Here is a 24,797-nt window from a genome sequence, read left to right as displayed (position 1 = left end):
ATAGAGATATGTAAACAGGCAGAAAAAGGTGTTGCGCTCAGCAACGCCTATATAAGATAATAAGTGTCTGGTCGTTAGATCGGTTACTGCTGTTACAATGGCAGGTTATCATGATTTAAGTGAGTTTGAACATGGTGTTATAGTTGGCACGTGAGTGATGGGACACAGCATCTCCGAGGTTGCAATGAAGTGGGGAGTTTCCTGTATGACAATTTCATGAGTGTACCGCGAATATTAGGAATCCGGTAAAACATCACATCTTGGACATCACTGCAGCCGCAAAAGGATCCTACGAGAATGGGACCAACAAGAGAATCATTCAACGTGACAGAAATGCAACCCTTCTGCAAATTGCTGCAGATTTCAGTGCTCGGCCATCAACACGTGTTAGTGTGTTAACCATTTGTGTACACTTGATGACTGCACGACACTAAGCTTTATGCCTCTCCTGGGCCCGTCAACACAGACAATGGACTGTTGATGAGTCAAAATGTGTTGCCTGGTTGGACAAGTCTCATTTCAAATTGTATCAAATGGCTGGATGTGTACGGATACGGAGACAACCTCATGAATCCATGGACTCTGCAAGTTACCGGGAGACTGTTCAAGCTGGTGGATGCTCTGAAATAGTGTGGGGCATGTGCAGCTGGAATGATATGAGTCCAATAGGTGACATGTATGTAAGCATCCTGTCTGATCGCCTGCATCCATTCATGTCCATTGCGCATTCCGACGGACTTGGACAATTCCAGCAGAACTATGCGACACCCCATATGTCCAGAATTGCTTCACGAGCACTCTTCTTTAAACGCTTACACTGGCCAAAAACTCCCCAGACATGAACATTACTGAGCATAGCTCTGATGCCTTGCAACATGCAGTCCAGAAGAGATTTCTACCCCCTCGTACTCTTACAGATTTATGGACAGCCCTGCAGGATTTACGGTGTCAGTTCCCTCCACTACTTCAGACATTAGTCGAGTTCATGACACGTCATGTTGTGCCACTTCTGCGTGCTCATGGGGGCCCTACACGATATTAGGCAGGTGTACCATTTTCTTTGGCTCTTCAATGTACATTCACATAATCAGCAACAAATAAACAGTATTGAATCCAGTCTTTTATTAACTCCCTTAAGCACAGTTTGTATATAGGTCACAATTTATAACTGGCTGAAAAAGTTTTATAGCAGCATGGTATTCACATTTATTCATTCCTATAAACTGGATGGCACTATTCGGTTATCTGTGCCAACAAATATCTCTTTGCTGAATAAGTCCGAAAGCCTGGAGGAGAAAAAACAACATTACAAGAACAATACTTACCAACAGATATGTTGTTTCATGAAAATTCCTAGTATATCATGGCATTTACTAAATATATCTGTCCATCTTTTAATAGTGAGATGAGATGTGAAGTAAAAATGATGTAGATCTCTTCATGTGATTAAGTTAGAGCTATCCTTTACTGTACTAATATATTGTTTTAAATGGTGCTGTTCCATAAAACAAAACCATAAATATGATTTTAGCACAGATATAACTGCATGTGAAAATACAAATAATTATATTTTTATTATCTTTCATATTAACAGGTCTCGTTATGTACAAGTTATAAAAATACACGCTATTACTATTTTATCACATCACTCCACTTTTAATTTTTTGTTGACATCTTCATTTGACTCATATTCATCACTTTTTCGCTTCCCATATAACTGCTTCTCAGATTTCTTCTGTGCAAATGTTTTCTTAAGACCCTTCATTTTTCTTGTCTGTAGTTTGCCAATATTCTGCTTGGGAACATGTATTCTGCCATGTTGGGTTCCAAATGCATCCTCTGATATATTTTTAACTTTCTTTACCTGAAAAGTAAAGTTGGTAACTTTTGTTAGTACTACAACCATACAAACTCCAGATCAAGAAACACACCCACCAGCAAGTTTTGCAAATGAATGCATAAATATGGGAGTCCATCATTAAAACAAGAAAGCCAGCAAAACACACAAAAATGATAATTTATTTACGGTTTTTGTCCAATGCTTTCCACAAGAAATTCATGCAGAAAAAATCAAACAATGGAAAATCCAGGATAGAATGTAACAATATTACCATATAACATATAACAGAGACACTAAGTTGCAGATAGGCACAACACAAAGACTTTCACAATTAAAGCTTGTGGCCAGTGGCCTTCGTCAACAACACACACACACACACACACACACACACACACACACACACACACGTGTACGCACACGCACACACACACACACACACACACACACACACACACACACACACACACACACACACACACCACACGCACACATGACTGCAGTCTCAGGCAACTGAAACCACACTGCCAATGTGCTTACGGATGTTTTTGCTAAAACTTAACAGTTTGTTGATGAATTCCTGTTTGTCACCTTCACACAATAACTGGTAGTAGAAGAACACTAATAGTGGTTAACATCACTGTTATGGCAGTGTGGTTTCAGCTGCCCAAGACTGCATTCCTTTGTGTGTGTGTGTGTGTGTGTGTGTGTGTGTGTGTGTGTGTGTGTTGTTGATGAAGGCCACTGGCCGAAAGCTTTAATTGTGAAAGTTTCTTTGTTGTGCCTATTTGCGACTCAGCATATGGTGAGTAGCAACTTTCTTGTCACAATATTGTTAGAAGCTCAAAAATGACAAAAACCAACAAGGAAATAAAGTTATTCATATTAGAAGCTTTAAGTGTTCCGACATAACCTTTGAAAAATATTGAACAATGTGGTGCACCATTTATCGACAAAATTATGTGGGAGGTGGAGACGAATGAGCAAATCACTTAGAGAATCGGTGTTTCAGAACTGAAGGTGGGACAATGTATGCTTAAACTATTCTATATTCTCTTACATTTATTGCCATTTGCTTGTTCAGTTATTACACATTCACAATAACAATGGTTTATAGTGACATTCTAATTGAATTCCTTTCTTTTTCTTTATGTCTACATTTTATATTCAGATTGTTTTGTGCTCCCCTACGCACCCACACCTTTCATTTTTATTTTGGCTCAATTTCCACTGACAGTTCATTACTAAGAATGCTCTGGAATACGAACTAGCTATTATTCCACTGTCATTTCCCGGTAAATTACTGTGGCCTGCTTCTCTACTGATTTATGATATGTAGTGACTATTCCTTCCATTATCAACAAATAATACCCTTTTTTCCTTTGTTCTCTAGCTAGTTTCAAATTTTAATACATTCTCAAAATTCGCAGTTCAACAGTATTTTTATAATTCTGTGCCTGTCACATCAGCTATAACTGTTTCTATTTCAGCAGGTAGTCATCAGACTCTTCTTTTCTGTCACAATTTTGTAAATTATGAATATGTACATACGTATATTTCTGAGTGAGCACTGAACGGTGGGTGTCTGATGCAAATTACACACTTCTGAAATGCTACAGGTGCCTCACGCAGATTAAAAGCTGAAAAACGAAGCCACATCAAGCTCAATAAAGGCATGCACATACTTCAACATGTTTATTACAGACCTATATAGCCACATGGATTGTAAATATGGCTTACAGATGTTTTTGCTAAAACGTAACAGTATTTTGACGAATGCCTGTTTGTCAACTAAAGACAATAACTGGTAGTAGAAGACCACTAATAATGGTTAATATCACTGCATGAAGGTGCTCTTTCGAAATACGTTGGATTTTCACAATACCTGCTAACACAGTGCCCACAAATCTCAGTAGCTCTTATTATTTTGAGATAGTCTTAAGGTGCACAGCTAAAAATAAATGAGAAGGATCTAACAAACTGGATAGGATGCTAAATGATATCAATATAAACACTGTCTAACTTAAATAGTGAATCACAATTTCATTGTGTTTTGGCATCAGTGGTAGAACTGGTGTGAGTGTTACATTTGAATAAGCTATACCAATGTTCAACATTACAAGAGAAACTAAGTTGAATTTCAAGGTAGTGGCTCTGAAGTCAAACGAAACTACTCTGAAGTGATCAGTCACAACTTAAAGGAAAAAAAAGTTACAAAGAAAATAGAAGGGTAATCCAGGAAAACAGTAGCGAATACAGGAGATCAGTTGACAATATGGCATCACATGATGCTAAAGATGCAAAAACAACTGCACAGATGTGCAAGAATCAATTTAGTTTTTGAAAAATCGGATTAAAAGTATGTTGTATCGACAGGACTGCTGCCTCTCAGCACAGCCATAACAAAAGCTGCCCTCAGCAGAGAATGCAGAGAGCAAGTCAGTAGCAATGAAAAGGTTAAAGTTGTCCTGTAAGTATACTATAGACAGCAAAAAACTTACAGTGTGAAATTAAAGTCAATATGCAACTCTGCAAAAACCATGATTGTAACACCACATTGCTTTTTGAGTTTTCAAACCACTTTTGCAAAATCATTGTTTTATCTTGTACTTTTTATGTTGTTAGTATCATTTTTAATGTTCACACATGTTGATATTCTCATTTATATTCTTTTACATTTTCAAATACTCCAGAATCTCAACCTTAGCCATTATACTCCAGTTGCAGTTTCTGTTAGCATATTCTGTATCTGGATCACCATTTTCATTCTCTCTCCATCTCCCCACTCTCGTGCTAAAAGAATCAGTGTTCATAATATTTTATCTACAGCTATTTCACATCCCCACCAGCCCTATCATAAACATTTATCTTTCAGTGAAGTTAACTCTCTGAACTGCGATTTCATTGCCACTTTCATAGCATGTTTTTCCTTCTTCCTTGCCTTTAACTCTTTCCATAACAATTTTGTTTACATTATTTTTAAAACCCACAGCTGAATTTTCGGCTTTTGACCTGAAAGAGTTTTTCGTGGAAGACACATATTCAGAGATTTGCCCAGCATTTTTGTTTCTGAAAAATCACAAGAGAGAGCCCTCCCATAGCAGCCAGCCTTGCTGAAGGCACCTCCAGTGCTGGGCTAGAGGGCATGCATGCTCCAGCGAACTTGAGGGCTATGCCGCCAGTAGCAAAGCTAATGGCAGAGTCACCCAAACCAGACAGGCCTCGACAGAGGAGCCACACAAATCTTGTCTCACACGAGACAAGGAAGGGTGTGGGCAGGGCTCTACAGACGTAGGGAAGCCAGGCCTCAAAGGGGAGTAAACTCAAGGGGAAAATAAAGTTTTCCAGGTTCAGGCATTGGGCTTACATCTACATTTACACCTACACCCGCATAAATACTCCGTACGCCACTGTACAGTGTGTGGTGGAGGGTACCCTGTACTACACTACTAGTTATATTCCTTTCCTGTTTCACTCGCAAATAGAGTGAGGGAAAAATGACTGTCTATATGCCTCCGTATGAGCCCTAATTTCTCATATCTTGTCTTCATGGTCCTTACGTGCAATGTATGCTGGAGCAGCAGATCTGTTTGGCAGTCAGCTTCAAATGCTGGTTTTCTAAATTTTTTCAACAGTGTTTCTCAATAAGAATGTCACCTTCCCTCCAGGGCTTCCCATTTGAGTTCTTGAAGCACTTCCATAACACTTACAAGTTGTTTGAACTTACCAGTAACAACTCTAGCAGCCCGTCTCTGGATTTCTGCAATGTTTTCCTTCAATCCAGCCTGGTATTGATCCCAAACACTCAAACACTACTTAAGAATAGATCACACAAGGTCCTACATGTCATCTCCTTTCCTAAAGTTCTGTTGATAAACCAACATTGACCGTTTGCCTTCCCTGCCACAATCCTCACATGCTCGTTCCATTTCATATCACTCTGCAATGTTATGCCAGGATATTTAAACAATTTGACTTTGTCACGCAGGACACTAGTAATACTGTATCCAAACATTACAGGTTTTTTCTTCCTACTCATCTGCATTACTTACATTTTTCCACATTTGGAGCTAGCTGCATTCATCACATTAACTGGAAATTTTGTCTAAGTCATCTTGTATCTCCCTACAGCCACTCAGCTTTGACACCTCACTTCACACCACAGCATCACCAGCAAAAACTGCAGATTCTACCCTACCTGTCACACTTCCTTGGGGCACTCCCGACAATACCCTTGTCTCTGATGAACATTCATGGTCAAGGACAACATACAGTGTACTATTGTTTAAGAAGTCTTCAAGCCATTCACTTATCTATGAACTTATCCCATATGCTCGTATCTTCATTAACAGCCCGCAATGATGCACCGTTTCAAACGCCCTCTGGAAATCTAGAAATATGGCACCTGCATGTTGCCTCTCATCCTTAGTTCACTGTATATCATACGAGAAAAGGGCAAGCCAATTTTGACATGAGAAATGCTTTCTAAAACCATGCTGATTCATGGACATAAGCTTCTCAGTCTCATGGGAGTTTATTATATTCGAACTGAGAATATATTCAAGAGTTTGCAGCAAACCAAAGTTAGGGATATTGGTCTGTTCTTTTACCCTTCTTATATACTAGAGTCCTCTGAACTTTTTTCTATTCACTCAGGACTTTTTGCTGGGTGAGAGATTCACGATAAATACAGGCTAAGTAAGGGGCCAATGCCATAGAGTACTCTTTGTAAAACTGAATTGGGATTCCACTGAGACCTCGTGATTTATTTGCTTTCAAACCTTTCCGTTGTTTCTCTACACCATGGATGCTTATTACCATGTTGTCCATAAGGGAGCCTGTCTGATGGTCAAATGATGATATATTTCTATGATGCTCCTGTGAGAACGATTTCTTGAACATTAAATTTAAAACTTCGGCTTTTCTTTTACTATTTCAACTGCCACAGCAGACTGGTCAACAAGGGACTGAATGGAAGCCTTAGAACTGCTTAGCGATCTAACATAGGACCATAATTTTTTCAGGTTCTTTGCCGGATCTTTTGCAAAGGTGTGATGGTGGTAGGTGGTAGTTGTATGCTTCACGCACAGATCTTTTCACAGACACACAAATATTTACAAACCTTTGTTTGTTGTCATTTGTGCCTTCTCTCCTGAAATGTTCAAATGTGTGTGAAATCTTATGGGACTTAACTTCTAAGGTCATCAGTCCCTAAGCTTACACACTACTTAACCTAAATTATCCTAAGGACACACACACACACACACACACACACACACACACACACACACACACACACGCCCGAGGGAGGACTCGAACCTCCGCCGGGACCTTTCTCTTCTGAAGCGAGAGTGCAACAGCCTCTACTTCCTCAGAATCTTATGAATTTCGTTTAAACCATGGTGGATCTTTTCCATCTTTATCCACTTACCGGTAACAAATCTCGCAGCCCATCGCTGAATTGCTGCAATGTCTTCCTTCAATTCAGTCTGTTACGGATCCCAAACCTAACTCTCCAGACCACGACTTACAATCTGCTTAAACTTTGCCCATAATTTTCTCTACGTCCATTTTGCCGGAGCTAAGTGATGTCAGTTCACTGTCTAACTGAGATGTTAACAACTTATCTTCTGTATCTAGCACGAACACTCTCTTAGCCTCCTTGATTGATTTACCAACTTTCGTAATCATGATATTATGATTGCTAATCCCCGTTCCTATGATGACACTGTCAATAACGTCCGGCCCATTTGCTGCTACAAGGTCCAAGATATTTCCATTGTGTGCGGACTACTGAGCTAGCTGCTCAAAACAGTTTTAAGTAAACATGTTCATATGTATTTCACCTGACTGTCTATCTGTAACCCCTGCAATGAATCCATAAGACATCCCAGTCTATACTCGGTAGGTTAAAGTCACCTCCAACTAGTATCGCAGCATCTGGGTATTTACCCACTATTGACTGTTGACTATCTTGAATGATTCTAGAACTGTCACAGCGGAATCAGGTGGCCAGTAAAAACATCCAACAACTATCTTGGTTTCACCTACATCTGTTATATACAACCTGGTAACTTCACTGACACACTCAAATTCGACCTCAATAAAGAAAATATTTTTGTCAGCTCCAATGAACACTCTTCGTCCTATGGCTGGTGATCTGTCTTTGAGATGTACATTCCATGACTAACATCACCTCACAAAATTTAATTGTTGTGGATATCACATATCAGCCTCAGAAGGATACGGATTACACGATGATGATAAGGAAGGAAAAACGTTAATGAGTGAGAAAATGGATATTATGACAGCCATCCGGAATCAAAGGACATTTAAAAGACCTGGCAAACTGCATGAAACTGGAGAAGAAATGAACAAGTCTAGAGTGAAAACAGTTCCACTAGAAGAAATATGATGGGAAGAACTTGGAATGGCTGAAATGGGGAAACATTTTTTGATGTATAGTGGAATGGATACAGAACAACATGGTATTGCTTACACAAGGCTAATGTAATTAATTTCAAAGCAGTTAGTGATAATTTGTGTTCACTGAGATTTACGGCACAATTTTTTCAGGAATATGAGGAGGATGCATTTCACTCAAAACTAAAGTAGGAAATCAACAAAGTTCAAAGGCAAAATATGAAAATGTCCTTGCAGATCTGAATGCAAAAATAGGGAAAGAAGAAGTATATATTTACAGCGCACTTTTACCTGGCTCCCCCTGTGATCAGCGCAAGTCAGCTGACTTGATGTGGCTCTGAAATGTTTACGCTCTCTGCTAACCTTAGCAACATAACACTATTGTGTGCTGTAGCCTTTAAGAATCTATTGTTGATTCGTGTGTGGTGTTGTTGGTTGTGACACACACTGTTATTTATAAAAATGAGTGATGAGGCTGTACCTGGTCCTTCAACTCCATGTACTCAGATGTGAAAGGAGGAGAATAGTGTAAAGTAGTAAAGTGATGCTGAATGTTATTCAGTGCTGTGACAAGGAAAAGAGGCAGAAGGCACTGTTACACCTGCTCCATACGTATTAAAATGACAGAAATGTATACAGGAAAAAGTGAGAGCAGCCTGAAAAGACTGACAAATTTTTTGAGGACTCATCCTGGCTAATCACCTGATACCACTGGCAAAAAGGGGTAAGTTTCACATTCGTTTATTTGTTTGCTGTGTAATGCGTGCCGAGTACAAAAATAATTTCCTGAGATAACCACGTTTCGATCTTCAGATGAACATAGTAAATCAAATTATTAATCCAGCATAATTCATTAATCAAATTAATACTTCCTCTTCTCCATTACAATTTTGTCAGTTTTATCTATTACCATATTGTTACTTTGAGCTTTTTTTTTATTGTGAGGAATGCATAAAGGCACAAAGCATTTAGGACCTAAAATACTTTATGTAGCAAATACAGATTTATTACATCAAACAGTTGTTCAAAATATCTTCAGCATCTCTTAGCAGCATGTAACTTGACATTTTGTGTGTTGACGTCTGAGAGTGAATGAATGTATTCCACCTATCACATCATTTCCTCCGCTTTCAGCACTCTGCATGTATAGCAAAATTACAATACACATATTGCACTTGCAAAATACTCTAAACTACATTTGTTATTACTGTCAAACCGTTGTTGACAGAAGCACAACAGTAAATTCTTTGTAATGACTAATCAACAACAACTTCATTTCGATGTATTCTGTGCAGAATGCAGTCCAACTTACTAAGAATTATTTTTCATTTACTCCTCTTGGTGAAAAAGTGGTGAAATTCTGACTTCAGTCGATGATTTTAATAAAAAGGTAATTAGAGAAACAATCTAAGAATTTTATACCTGTAAGAAGAATGTACTAACCATAAGCAGATTGCTGCCTGTACTTAGAAGTAAAATCAACTGGAAGTGGAGTGGTACCTCATTGACAAAATTAAGGAAGTCTATGGGCTTTAAGTGGAAGGTCCAAAATAAGAGACTTTTATTAATAGAACACCCAGACACAGTGTTCTGGTGGTCTTGCTTTGTAGTTGAAATGAGAAATATCAGAGAATCAGGGACAGAAATTTTCTAAAGATTTCTTGAACTCGCTGCAAACAGTTGCCTTTTGTTTTGTTCTTCAATTCTTTTACCATCCCATTACCAGTTTCGAACCACCTAACGATTCATTATCAGATGGTACATATTTATTGTTTGTCTGCACCAGTGTGGAAGTAATGTAGCAAGATGTATAAACAAAACGTAAGGCTCGGAGTGTGGCAAGAATCATTCACATTATGCGATAGATTTTGTTGTTTTACTTACAGTTATTAGTATCCATTGGTTGGATCTTTGTGTACACAGTATTCTGGAAAACATAATAAATTTTCTATCTTGACGAGACCTAGGTAGACAATAAAATAACCTATGGCAAATGCTGACAGAGTCAAGGGGTGGTGGGTGTCCAAGTGTGGGGAAGTGCCTAAAGGAGGCTCATTGTAGGATGTGTCGTTTCCAAAAAGCGATTTCTAAAGATAGCACAGCTCCAGTTCTGGGCCAGATCCTTGCAGGGGGACTACCGTATGCAAGTGAGTTCCGTGAATTTTGACAAACGTTATGAGGAGAAGGTTCTTGCAAATCTACCTTCATAGTCTGTCACTATTTTCCATAATGCACTATATCATTGCAGGCAGTCAATAAACCACTGACCAAATATGACACCAAGGCGACACTGGTCAAGTGGCCACAAACTAAAGGGTCTGATGTGATGACAGCATGCAGGAGGAGGACCTGTACAAGTTAGTTCTCCAAAACTGGCCCTCCGAAAAATTGCATGTAATGAACCAACTGGGCGCAAGTAAAGGCCGCAAATTCAGACTGCCACCATAAATTTGCAATTTGAATATAATTGAGTTTGCATGGGCCAAATTCAAATACAATTCAGAGAACAAAATACAACAAGGGAGACGTCTGCTAGAAACCTATTAAATCTCACTGACACTGCCTATCAGCCTATCACAGCAAAGATTTGGAATCTTACTCCAAAAGGTGCAAGAGCTGGAGGAGGATTATTGGAGGTGTGACGGTGTTAAGCAAACTGCTGTTGACAATGCTGATATTAACATGAATCCAGGCAGCACCACTGAATCTGACAACTCACGGATGGACTCAGCCACGGACAACTGCAGTGGAAACAACTCCCAGTTTCATAAATTTTTCTCTTACCTAGTCATTATTTACATTTGTCAGAAAAATACATATTTCATAGTATAAGTTTCTGTTTTCAGTTACTCAAACATTAAGGTGATGCTTAATTTTGTGCCCTTTTGTCATGAATTAACCCATTAGAAATTTCTTTCTTTTATAAGGTGTAGCTGTAAGCTGGCTGTCCTAGGAGAAAGAGGTGAGACGTCCCAACAGCCAATGTGCTATGAGCTGAATGCAAGCTTCTGCTCTCAGCATTCTCTGATCAGGGGCCAAGTAAAAGTGTGCGATCAGCAGAAACACAATAGGAAAAGAAAGCCTCCATGAAGTCAGTAATGATAATGGGCTAAGGCTGACACACTTCACCAGTTGGAACAAGATGATTATATGAGCAAAAAGCACATGGCAGATGGAATCACCAGATGGAGTTATGAGAAACCAAACAGATCATGTAACTGCAGATAAACTGCATGCACCAGACATTATGGAAGTTAGTAGCGGTATAGTGGTGGATGAACACACATGTCATACCTAGTGTGGTTCAGAGACAGACAGATGAGAGCTCTGGCCAGAAACAAAAAGAGATGACGAAAAGAAAGTTTTCAAATTAAAGAAAAGCAGGAAGAATACAAGAAGATATTAGAAGAGATTATCGAGACAAGAAAGAACACCAGGAAGAAAGGGGATGTGCATCATAAATGTGAGATACTGAAACAGCCATCAGTGTAGTCATAGAGGAAGTGCTGGGGAGGGTAAAATACAGATGAATAATTAAATGGATTGCTCAGGAGTCCTCACTGGTAAGCCAAGAGAGAAATGAAGCGAGACAACGAATACTGCTATGAAAACATGACTACCACCACGAAACTACAGACGGAAGAGTAAAAGAGTGGATAAGTTACATTGGGTGGAGAAAAGGCAGTATGAAAGGGGAAGATAGAGCAGTTGGATAAAATGAGACACAGTAATAAGATATGGAAGTTAAATGAAAGAGCTGGAGAACTGAAGAGAGGATTCCAACAGAGAGAAGTCTTCTATAAGGATAAAGATGGAAAACTAATTCGACATAAAAGCAAGGGTTTGGAAAGCTGGAAAGAATATGTTACTGAATTGCTCAATGGAAATGGTTGGAGGTAATGAGTGGAGTTAACAGAGATGAAACCTAAGGTGAGGAAGAGAAGGAACCACATTTGGAACTGGAAGTAGAATTAAATTTGGATGAGGAGGACAACAAATCACCAGACTGAAGCTTAAAGAATAATAAAGCAGTTGGACAAGATGGCATAGTGATTGAATTATTACAATTTGGGGGGGGGGGGGGGGGAAGAAGATGGAGGCTGGGGTTAATGAATTAATTAAAGAAATGTGGATAACGGATAAAATGCCTAAGGATTGGAATGAGGGAATAATCTGCCCATTACATAATGAATGTGGGAAGTAAGAGTGCAACTACAACTGCGAGATTACTCTCTTGGATACAATGTACAAGGTGTTTACTAAGAGTTTATCAACTAGACTATAATGTGGGGTGGGGTAGGGGGAAGAAGGATATTGGGAGATTACCACTCTTGTTTTAGGAGATATGGATCCACAATAGACCATAAAGTTTTAGTGAGATAAGTGTTTTTATAAATACCACAAGCAACTGCATCAGTTATTCACTGAATTTAAACAAGCATATGACAGCCTACACATAAATAAGATTCTCCAAAAATGAAGGATTTTAGAATACCACTAAAATTAGTGAGGCTGATGGAAATGACAATGGAAGTAACAGTTTGCAAGTCAGAGTTAAAAAAAAGAGCTGTCAGAAGAGTTTCATGTAATGAGGAGGCTGTGGCAAGGAGATGTGATCTCTATGTTATTCTTCAATTTAGCACTAGAGAAGATAATTCGGCAAATGTCAACAGACACAGGGGAACAACATTTAGTGGGCTGGTCTAGGTGGTGGCATATGCTCATGATGTAGCATTAACTGCAAGGAATGTCAGAGCTCTGAAGATAATTACACTGACATTACAAAAGACATGGGATAGTGATGTGCACATATACAGATGGTGGTAGTATTGCATACAAAAGGTATAAAAGGACAGCACATTGATGGAGATGTCATTTATACTCAGTGATTCATTTGAAAAGGTTTCAAATGTGATTACCCACACAAAGGGAATTAACAGACATTGAATGCAGAATGGTATTTGGTGCTAGACGCATGGGGCATTCCATTTCAGAAAACCTTAGGGAATTCCATATTCCGAGATCCACAGTGTCATGAGTATGCTGAGAATACCACATTTCAAGCATTACCTCTCACCATTGACAAAGCAGTGACCGATGGCTTTCACTTAACAACCGAGAGCAGCGGTACTTGTGAAAAGTAGTCAGTATTAAAAGACAAGTACCACTGTGTGAAATAACTGCAGAAATCTATGTGGAACATGGAATGAATGTATTCATTAGGACAGTGCAGCAAAATGTTGTGTTAATGGGCTGTGGCAGTAGACGACTGGTAAGAGCGTCTTTGCTAATGACTTGATATTGCCTGCAGCGCCTGTCCTGGGCTCATGACCATATCAGTCGTATCCAAGACAACTGGAAAACTGTGGCCTGGTCAGTTGAGTCCCAATTTCAGTTGGTAAGAGCTGGTGGTAGGGTTCAAGTGTGGCACAAATCCAACAAAGCCATGGACCCAGGTTGTCAACAAGGCACTGTGCAAGCTGGTCATGTCTCCACAATAGAGTGGGCCATGTTTACACAGAATGGACTGGGTGCTCTGGTCCAACTGAACCAATTGTTGACTGAAAATGGTTATGTTCAGCTACTTGGAGACCATTTGCAGCTATTCATGGATTTCATGTTCCCAAACAATGATGTAATTATTATGGATGACAATGGGCAATGCCACAATTGTCTGGCATTGGTTTGAAGAGCAATCTGGACAGTTCGAGTGAATGATTTGGCCACCCAGATGAATCTCATCAAACATTTATGTGGCGTAAATGAAAGGCCAGCTCATGCACAAAATCCTGCACTAGCAACTCTTTCACAATTATGGACGGCCATAGAGGCAGAATGGCTCAATTACTGCAGGGGACTTCCAACGACTTTTTGAGCCTATGCCATGTTGAATGGCTTGACTATCCTGGGCAAAAGGGAGTCTGACATGATATTGGGCAGTATCTCTTGACTTCTGACACCTCAGGGTATGGTGCATTAGTTGGAGCAGCAAAGAACTTAGGACTGGAAATGAATAAAGACAAAAGGAAGTGCATGAAGATCCTGCTAGGGATAGGGAAGAGGCTTCATAAAAATAAATGAGAAACAATATCAAAGAGTGGAGGAGTTTAAATATCTAGGTTTGATAACAACAGAAGAAAAGACGACAGCACTACAAATTCAAGTAAGGTTAGCATGAAAGCTGATACTATCATACCTTGCAAAACATATTCAAGTCCAGAAAAGTTACTAGGAACATGAAAATCAAAATGTATTTGACTGCATTAAGACCTAGTGTAATGTATGGATTACAAGGCTGGATGATAACCACAAAGGAAGGAGGCTGTTTATTGAGATAGGAAAGAAGATTGTGAGACATGTATTTAGGGCAGTAAGCAAGAAAAAAATCTTGAGAAAAGGACAAACGCATAACTACATATACCATTTGGACAGGTGAATATTGTGAAAATCAAGCAAGGAAGAATACAACAGGCTTGTCACATACAGAGAAGGAAAGAAACTCAAAAGTGTTTATACGAAAGCCGAAGGGGACATGGAGAAGAGCAAGATCCAGGGAAAGGTGGTTGGAAGATATGGAATAGGACCTCAAAGCAATGGGAGTCACGAACTAGGGAAGGAAAACAATGGACAGAGAAAAATAGATACAGGTGACAGAAGAGATCGAGGTTCTACTAGGACTGCAGTGCCAACAAGTAAATCAGTTGGACAGATTTGGCCCACTGAATCTGAAGTGGGGTGTTACGCGGGAGGGTCATTCTGAAATTCTGCTATATCTGATCAAGAATAAATATTTTTAATCACCACTAATGAAGAAGAAATAAAAACTTTGAGGTTTGCCAGTGACACTGTAATTCTGTCAGAGACAGCAAAGGTCTTTGAAGAGCAGTTGAACGGAATGGACAGTGTCTTGAAAGGAGGATATAAGATGAACATCAACAAAAGCAAAACGAGGATAATGGAATGTAGTCAAATTAAGTCGGGTGATGCTGAGGGAATTAGATTAGGCAATAAGACACTTAACGTAGTAAAGGAGTTTTGCTATTTGGGGAGCAAAATGACTGATGATGGTCGAAGTAGAGAAGATATAAAATGTAGACTGGCAATGGCAAGTAAATCGTTTCTGAAGAAGAGAAATTTGTGAACATCGAGTATAGATTTAAGTGTTAGGAAGTCGTTTCTGAAAGTATTTGTATGGAGTGTAGCCATGTATGGAAGTGAAACATGGACAATAAATAGTTTTGACAAGAAGAGAATAGAAGCTTTAGAAATGTGCTGCTACAGAAGAATGCTGAAGATTAGATGGGTAGATCACATAAATAATGAGGAGGTATTGAATAGAATTGGGGAGAAGAGGAGTTTGTGCCACAACTTGACAAGAAGAAGGGACCGGTTGGTAGGACATGTTCTGAGGTATCAAGGGATCACAAATTTAGCACTGGAGGGCAGCGTGGAAGGTAAAAATCGTAGAGGGAGGCCAAGAGATTAATACACTACGCAGATTCAGAAGGATGTAGGTTGCAGTAAGTACTGGGAGATGAAGAAGCTTGCACAGGATAGGGTAGCATGGAGAGCTGCATCAAACCAGTCTCAGGACTCAAGACAACAACAACAACAACTAATGAACTGCATATATCAGCAATATTTCAATGGCCGACTTTCAATGCTTTTGTATAATTCTCTGAATGGCTAATGTATTACCCAAGATGTTTTCAAGTTGTATACCTTTCTTCCTTGTTATATCTCTACCTTAAGTAGCACCATGCCTCCAGGAATTCTCAATAATTAATCACGCTGTTGAGATCAGGCCTATATTATAGTTTTCTCATCTGAAACACCCATATGTCTCTACCAGAAATTGTTAACATCGCCGGATGCACTGTCTGACATTCTGAAGCCTCGAAGCTCAGTAGCTAGCTCCTTGTCATCCTTCACCTCTTCTCACTCACTCGTGTTCATTGCCATTATGAGAGGAAAATATTCAGCAATATTCTTATCTTTCTAGAGACTTTATTTTCATTATAAAATTGTCTGTTTAGACAACAGCTGTTCATCTAAAAGAAATAGAAAAGCTACCATGATAGTTTCTGCAGAAATGTTTTGACATTTTATGTATAACAAAAAAGAAATGAAATATTGCAATGTAAAACACTACCATCACACCATCAGGAATAAAAAATTAACCAAAGTAAGGTATACAAAAGAAAATTGATAAAACCAAATAAATCAATCACTAAAACAAAAATCAAACGGAGTAGAATTATGTCCATCTCAATTATTTATGGGAATAATTTCGAAAATTCCAAGCAATGCACACTACTTAAGTGCATCAGTTACAGCCACGACCACTGCACTAATTACCTGCTGGGTGCCTGTCTCACGGCCATTACATAAGCAGAAGCAGTTTGGTGTTCAGAATGTCACATACAGTGGTGCATGTAGCTTGTGTGATTTGTACTGCTGTTCGATTTGTTTAATTACTGTTGTATCTGCAGCCAAGATGCCAAAATCCTAAATGGTCACTGGGAAAACATATGAAATTCTTATACAGTTTGGTGGTTACAGTATTCTGAGTGACATAACTGTTATAAGTAATGTCACTAACAATACTGATGAATACCACCAATGAAATCAAGTTCAGCGGCATGTAGAAAGTTCTACGAACAAGGAACTACAGGATAGCAATGGTACAGTGAAACAGCAGTTTATTGGTGAACCACTGGCATCTTCACGTAAAAAAAGAGACCTGAATTTTTATGGCACCGTGGAGGCATTACTATTATGTTGTTTCCAAGTTCAATGAACATCTTATAAAATTGTATCTAGAACAATGTACTGGAAAGTCTGATCTCTATGAGAGTACTTTAACAATATCCACCTTCATCATATATATACAAGGTTCAGTTTACATTATTTTGAATGAAACTACTAGCAGATGTCTCATATATATCGTCAGGAATGAGGAGAATCTTGTACAACATTAACTTCATCTTGCACTCCTTGTTAAGCTGATAGTTCTTTAGCCTTTTTTACACCTGAAAAATAGCCTGGCAAAACAGCAAAAACTGTGAACATCATGAAAATTATTAGAGGTATACAACTCAGTTTTCGTCCCCATGTCTCAACTAGTGATTATAGGAGGGGAGTGGTAAAGGAAGTATGGTAATGTGTATGATGTAACTGTGTATTCTGGCAGAGCTGTTTTCAAGATTTTCTGAAAGCAAGACACAAATTTGTTCACTTACAAATATTTCTCATTTAGTGTCTCACAAACTTAACACCTATGCACTCACACTGTGTTGGCAAAAGCTATCAAGCTTTCATTCTTTTCGTGTGCTGTCAGTGACTCAATGCTTTCATATTCAGTGTGTGGCACTCTACACTCATAAATTATTTATAGGGAGTTTTAAGTTACAGAACACAGACAGCAAGTAACATGTAAGAAACTTAATCTGTAAGCACCAGTCTTAACCATATTTCACTCCATGAGGCCACTACAGAAAACAGAAAACTTTGCATCATTATGGCACTGTCTGTTCACTTACTAAAGCAAGTTGATGAAAGCATGGGTTTCACTTGTTCTCTATTCAGGGGTCCCACTAAAACAGTCAGTACATGTATGAACTTTACGTCATACACAGACACGTCTACTTCCTGACGACACTCATGAGACGACTGGAGCAATGGTTTCAAAAAGCAACAGAGTGGACATTTTGAAAGACATGAATGATGCACTTGAGGGCATTGTTCGAGGAAACTATAGCTGAAAACCTTGATGTGGAAGACTTGGTAATGAACAAGAATATTGAATTAACATTTAAAAACAAAATACAAAATTATGAGTGAATTGTTTTGGGAACCTGATAATTAAGTGACCTAAGTGAGATCGCTAGTAAAAATTTGCATTTAGAATTGGAATTTTACGACTGAAATGTCGCACAATTTTGCATGTAAAAATCCTAGATTGAGTTATTACATTATTAATTAGGGACATACATCTATGCATACATTATACATTAACTTTTGAACTGGCACAATACCTTAAGTTCCTTTGGCTTTTTGCAAGATAACTTGAATAGGTCATCAGAAGCTAATTTCACTCTTCTCAATTTGAAATCTACAGACGGACCAACTTCTTCCACCTCAACTCGTGGAATTCGTGTTCCAGACTTTTTCAATAATATCCTGCAACAAAAGTTGTGTTCCTTTATTGTGCTCTGTGGCTGTCATGTTGATAAAAGAACTGACACTCAATACAATTACTTTTTAAATTCTGAATAATATTTCTGGAATTAAAACATCATAAATATATCATGAATAATAAAGTTAGATACTTTGAAACATTATAAATCAATGAGCAAATATTATTTAACACACACAAAGAAGTGCTACATAATACATTAAATAAAATGTGAAGTGTAAAAACAAATCCAAATTAGAAGTTAAAAAATACCTACCTATAACTTCTAAAGTAGAGCTTATCTTCAACAGCTGTAAACATTATAACATGTTCTAGACCTTGCAAACGGATTGCTTCTACATTTTCCCTGTGGAAAAGATCAACCAGCAGATTCTTTATTCTTCTGAACTCATAATTATGCTCGAAGAGCTCTCCCACAAATAAGATACATGGTTTGATACCCAGCATTGGTTTCACAGTTTTAAAATCGTGGATACTTTTGAATGAATCAATGCCCAATTCAACCATGTCCAAAAGATGATGATCATACATGCGACCTGAAAATTTCAGAAATTGAAACATACATCCAAACTGATGCTTTTCACAACAGTTCTACTTAAAAAGAGAAAAGAAATGTTTGCAATTAACATAAGATTTGTATCCAGTTTTTATAGAAGGCACCCGGGGGGAATGGGAATCTTCTTTGTGTTCCTGTCAAGCAAATTTTTGGGGAATAAATTACATATGGTTGCCAGTGATCAGTTGTTTTGATATTGACTTTAGTTATTTCATGACAGGAAAAATCATTTAAGGAATACAGGATGGTAAAAATGTGGTATGGAAAAGAAAAATATCTAAGATCTTATCCAAAGCTTGCCTACCACTTTCTTGCCCAGAATATCTGTTTCATTGTGATGGGTATCCATGTATGTGTATGTAAAAATGATTTAGTTCTTGATGACAGAATGAAGGTAGGAATATAAAAAGTTTAATGTCTCACCATAATCATTAGAGATGAGCATTAGAACTTTTGGAAAAAATAAAGTTGTCATGGATTGTTTACACAACTATTTCTACATTCACTGTAAGTGATTTAGGGAAATAATGGAAAATCTTTATTGGTAAGGCAGGGTGAGTGTTTGAACTCTGTTTCTTCTGAATAAGAGTCCAGTCTTGACCACAGTGCTATTGCCCAGAGTGTGGCCTTTTCATGTGGAATTGACTGTAAGTTATTCATTCTGGTTTCACCTTTTGGATTCAGACTTCAAATCAGATGTTTTCACTGTTTGGAGGACAAAATTCAACATCTTGCTAATATTACTGAACAGTGATAAACAATGCAAATCTTTATGGCCATGATGGCTACCAATCCCTACTTCCATCTTGTGGCCTATATATCTTTTTTTCTGCTGCCATTTCACAGGAAATTTTATTTACAGAAGGAATATTTTTATGGCATTTGTTCCTAAAATACACACTACCAAACTGACAATGATGACATTTGAGTGATGTGGTTATTAATGTTCTTACATTAATATTGAATATCAACTATATTAATAAATGTGGCAATGGAAAGAAAGTCCTTGGTGGAATATTAACAGTAATAGTAGTAGTATTAGACTTCTAAGGGACCTGAAGCCCCTGTGCCGATCTCACATGATTTCTCAAGATGCTCCTGTCTTATGCTGCCTCTTACCAGCTATTTATTCCCAATCTTTCACATTGCAATCAATTCCATTGTGCCAAATACTCCTGAGTCTCCCCCTTGGTCTTTTGCCATATGGCTTCTCCCAGAATATTCTTAACACAATTTTATCTTCTTTCATTCTCATCAGATGTCCAGCCCATTGCAGTCTTCTAGCATTTATTATGTTTACTATCGTTGGTTGTTGCGATAGCTCGTGGATTTCTATGTTGTATCTTCTCTTCCAGCATTGTGATTCATTGTCATAATATGGACCACAGATTTTTCTATAAACTTTATTCTCAAATACTTGTAAATGGTGGTGTTCTGTTTTCATTAGCTCCATGTTTCTGCCCCACAGATCAGAACTAGTCTGATGATTGTGTTTTATAACTTTCTTTTAGTTTTCCTAGTCAGCAGTTTGGACCCTAAGAGGTTTTGTATTGCGTAATAGGCTCGGTTAGCATTTTGCAGTCTCGCTTTTATTTCCACCTGTCTCTTATTTTGTTCAATTGTTCAACACGCTCCAATTTGTGTCCACCAACTATTAGATGTGATTGGTTATCCCATTGATCTCTACATCTTTAAACTATCATGTATTTTGTTTTCTCGTCTTTTCTTTCACGCCAAATCTTGATGCTTCTGTTGCAAGCTCCACAAATAATTGCTTAATCTCTATTTCACTGTTTCCAATGAGCACTATGTGGCCTGCATATACTAACACGTTAATTTTGCTTTCTTGGAGGATCCCAACAGGTACCAGTTTGAGTTTCCTCACAACTCTTTCTAAAGCTATATTGAAGAGAAGGGGGGCCAAAGCATCTCCTTGTCTTAACCCAATTTTATTTTTAAAATGGTCAGACTTTAATCCATATAGTAAAACCCTGCTTGTATTTCCATCCATGCATACTTTGCATTTATTATCAATTTAATTGGGAAACCAAATTCAGTCATCAGATTCCACAAGCTTTGTCTATGGATGGAGTCATAAGCTTTCATGAAATCGATGAACAGATAATGTATTTTTTGTTTATATTCACAAACTTTTTCATTTATTGATTTGAGTGCAAATATGTTGTCAGTAGTGGATCTGTTTTTGTGGAAGCCATTTTGATAACCCCTAATTAGATTTTCTGCACATGGTTTTAAGTGGTATAGCAATAAACAAGATATGATATTTATGTACAGGGACACTTATTGATTCTCTCCACTCTGTTGGAATGTTCTCTGTTTACCAGATCATCTGTATCAGATGAACTAAACGTCTGTGCAATGCTTCTCCTCCATATTTTAGTATCTCAGCTGGGATGCTGTCACTGCCAGTTGCTTTACCATTTTTTAGGTGTTTGATATGTAAATAATGGAAGGAGAAAAAGTAACAGCTCACTGTACATCTGAGGCACTAAGTTGTCAACAGGCACATTATCAAGACTGAGAACAATGCAACTGTGTTGGTAATGACTAGTCAGTTTGTGAACAGATGCCTTTTATGAAACTCCATAGTTTAAAGATGATAAAAAAAGTTACTGTGAATTCTAAAATGGCATAATCTGAAATATTTTAAAACTTATCATGATATGAAAATATAAGAATAGAAGATTAAGAATTTTCAACTTGTTGTGAAACTGGTCATCATCTAGAAATTATTGTATACATTGACTGTTTTCAGTGGGACAATCCATGACTGCTCTTCTTGCTGCAAATGGAATTTATAAGCCACCTGGTCATACTGTGATAACAAACAGCAAGAAAATCAGTTCCGTGTCTTTGGATAAGAAGAACAAACTGACAAACTTATTACACAAAACATTAGTGTCAAAATAGATTAACGAGCTCTTAAGAACTTCACAGAGACAAAACAATTCCTTAGGAAGACAACAATGGAAAAAGATAACCTATATAATTAGGAAGACATATAATATTTCTTTATTTTTCAATAAAAGCTTCTTTGCTGCTAGAATATCTAGATTTTGTTTTACATATTTTTAATTTAAATCAAATGTTGCATTAACTGAAGCAATGGGCAATGGTGGATACTTATCCTTTCATGCAACATCTCATAGACACCTCAATGGGTAGCTACTTAAAACACAAATAAATAAAATGGCAAAGTCATGGTTATGTATGATAATCTACCAACTACTCAATTGTTCACTTTGATTTGATTCTCATGAAAGTGCAGATTAAACAGGTTGCAATTAACACAAAAAAGTTACCGATCGACCACAGGATTTTCAAGAGTAACTCTAAAACAGTATGAATGTAGAAAAGAAATCCTCAACAAGGTCCATCACTCATAAAACAAGCACAATACAATAACTGTCTTTAACTTGTTACACTGTGAATTTCTTCACACTTGCAGGATTCAGAAACAAAATATAAATAAATATATAGTAACAGGCCGAATAAATTTTGTATTATGCACATTCCAAACCAGAGTTATGTTAATGGAGAAATACAGAAAGGAAAACCAAGTTTTAATGGCCAGTGACATAATCGTGCCAAACAGATGCCACTCTGACAGCAGCTTTGTCACTCAAACTGGAGAAAAGTCTTAATCCATAACAGTGTGATTTATGATTCTCTTTTCAAACTATCACAAATGATGAAGTGAATAAAAAGTAGAAGGCCAGGCTACTGGTAATTATTATATATTTATGGGCAGAATTATTTGCTATCTCAATATTATTTGGGTTTTGGTTTTGTTTTGCAAAGGTATCATGAATACAATATGTTAAATTATGTGAATTCTCACTGGAAAATAAAGTTCTAGAATAAATGTGAGTCAATAAGGAACTTAAATGATGATAACCACTTGAGGAATTAAACAAGTAATTGCTGTGCTACATTGGCCACAAAAGAAGTACAATGCATTTAGAATGGTAGTGTTGATAACGATTAATTTCATTTATACTCACTGTTATAACAAGCACTGTCACATAAATTTCATTTTAAACTGAAGTACATATTGCTGCAGAGCTTTAGTTTGTATTCCATGAGGAGAATGTTACTGCAAATAAAACACTTTTTAAATTAGGTTTTATTCTGTGTGTGTGTAACATTTAAGAAAAGAAAAGCAATTCAGATCAAAGAGGAAAAAAGAAGATGCTGTTAACTCTGTGCCAAGGAGGAGAATATGTGGACGAAAAAAAGAGAGAGAGACCCTTCATTCAGAGGAGGACTACAGTCAGAGTGACTTTTTCCTTCTATCCAACACCTGAATGAGAAAGAAAAAACTGAATGGCCTTTCTTTACTTTTATATTTATTTTATCCATGTCATTTACTCCTGCTGAAGAAGATACTTTCAAATATCACGGTTTGTTTGTGTGTTTATCGGTCTTCCACCTATTCCAGTTTCTCATAATTAAATTGCAAATTTTACTTTCCCTGGGCAACCCTATGGCAAAAAAATTTGCAATAGGGTTGCCCAGGGAAAGTAACCCTGTATGTATATTTATATAGGTATCTATTGTGTAAGAGGCAGAACTGCCACAGGCTCTTCCTTCCTCTTGATACTTCAGTGACAGATAAAATAAGTTAAGTCCATTTTTGAATTATATTTCATTAGCACAAATATGTGCTCACACCAATTCTGAACACAACACTAAACGACAAGTCCAATGATCCATTTTACTTTCCCACAAATATTATTAATTGATACAAATTAGCATGGATACAAACCTAACACTAAATTATTAGGTCTCTTCTTATTATGTGAACCAAACACGAAAAGATTTGTGTTATACTTCCTTGCAAAATCTTCAACAGGAACAATGTTTTCAAATGGCAGGATATCGTGCTTCTTACTTAACATAACTGCTTGAGGTTTTTTCATTGCATACTGAAACCAAAAAATAACAATTAAATAACAAACATATAACAAAAACTATTAGAAAATGAAAATCTAAAATAATGATACTTTTGTGGGCAATTTATTTTGGTATCTTCTTAGGGGATTAGTTCTATCTTTACTATTAAATGAAAGTCTATTTACTTGTTTGTTTGACAAACGTGTTTGGCAGCCCCGAAGAAGATACCAGTATTCTATTTTATGAATAATGAATACCAGATTGTACATAAAATGATACTTAGTTTTGCTGATACAGTAATTTGACTTTCCAGGTTTTTATTTCAGAATGTCAGTTGCTTTTCCAATGGACACCACTATGTCACTGAGCAACGGAGAATTTTCTTATAATTGAAAACCAACTGCTGTAAATAAAAACAAATAAAAGATACCAGTAGACTTGGTTCTTACCCTGTGCCTTTAGCACCTGGATGTGAGAGTAATTGGTGTGAGTCTCTTGGAAATCTCCAATGCATTTATTCATGAAAACTATCTACTGAGCATCTAATAAATGAACGACTAAATTCTGTCTTTCACCTTTTTTCAAATGTGATGGAAAAGTATCAGAAAGAGCCCAGCTACTGCATGGAACTCAATACATTTTATGCAGAAAATAAACTTTACCTCCAAGGTACTGTCAGCCAAGCTTTTATTCTCTGCTTTCACAGAAGATGGGCAAGCAGCAGCTAGAACGCAAATGAAGTCTCCTGTGAAGTAACAACACTGTGGAAAGAGGAGCAGATCAGAAGGACAAAACCTGCCTGACTCATATGGCGCTGCTAACAAAAGATGGTTGGTTGGTTTAAAGGAGGGGGGTGGGGGGATGAC

At 37.6% G+C, this 24,797-nt stretch overlaps 1 protein-coding gene across 1 annotated transcript in view; it reads right to left on the bottom strand.

Annotated features, from left to right (window-relative positions):
* Positions 1–1,555: 1,555 nt before the first annotated feature.
* Positions 1,556–24,797, bottom strand: part of LOC126412734 (ribosome production factor 2 homolog) — a 42,786-nt gene continuing 19,544 nt past the window's right edge. The window contains exons 3-6 of the mRNA XM_050082465.1: positions 23,804–23,963; positions 18,715–18,994; positions 18,298–18,442; positions 1,556–1,864 (exon numbers count right to left, since the gene is read on the bottom strand). Coding sequence (XP_049938422.1) covers positions 1,646–1,864; positions 18,298–18,442; positions 18,715–18,994; positions 23,804–23,963 — 804 coding nt within the window. The 3' untranslated portion in view covers positions 1,556–1,645. The remainder of the gene's footprint in view (positions 1,865–18,297; positions 18,443–18,714; positions 18,995–23,803; positions 23,964–24,797) is intronic.

The sequence above is a fragment of the Schistocerca serialis genome, chromosome 7 (genome assembly GCF_023864345.2).
Source record: "Schistocerca serialis cubense isolate TAMUIC-IGC-003099 chromosome 7, iqSchSeri2.2, whole genome shotgun sequence".
Classification (NCBI taxonomy): domain Eukaryota; kingdom Metazoa; phylum Arthropoda; class Insecta; order Orthoptera; family Acrididae; genus Schistocerca; species Schistocerca serialis.
The sequence above is the reverse complement of the archived record's forward strand: the minus strand, read 5'-3'. Positions and strand labels throughout refer to the sequence as shown.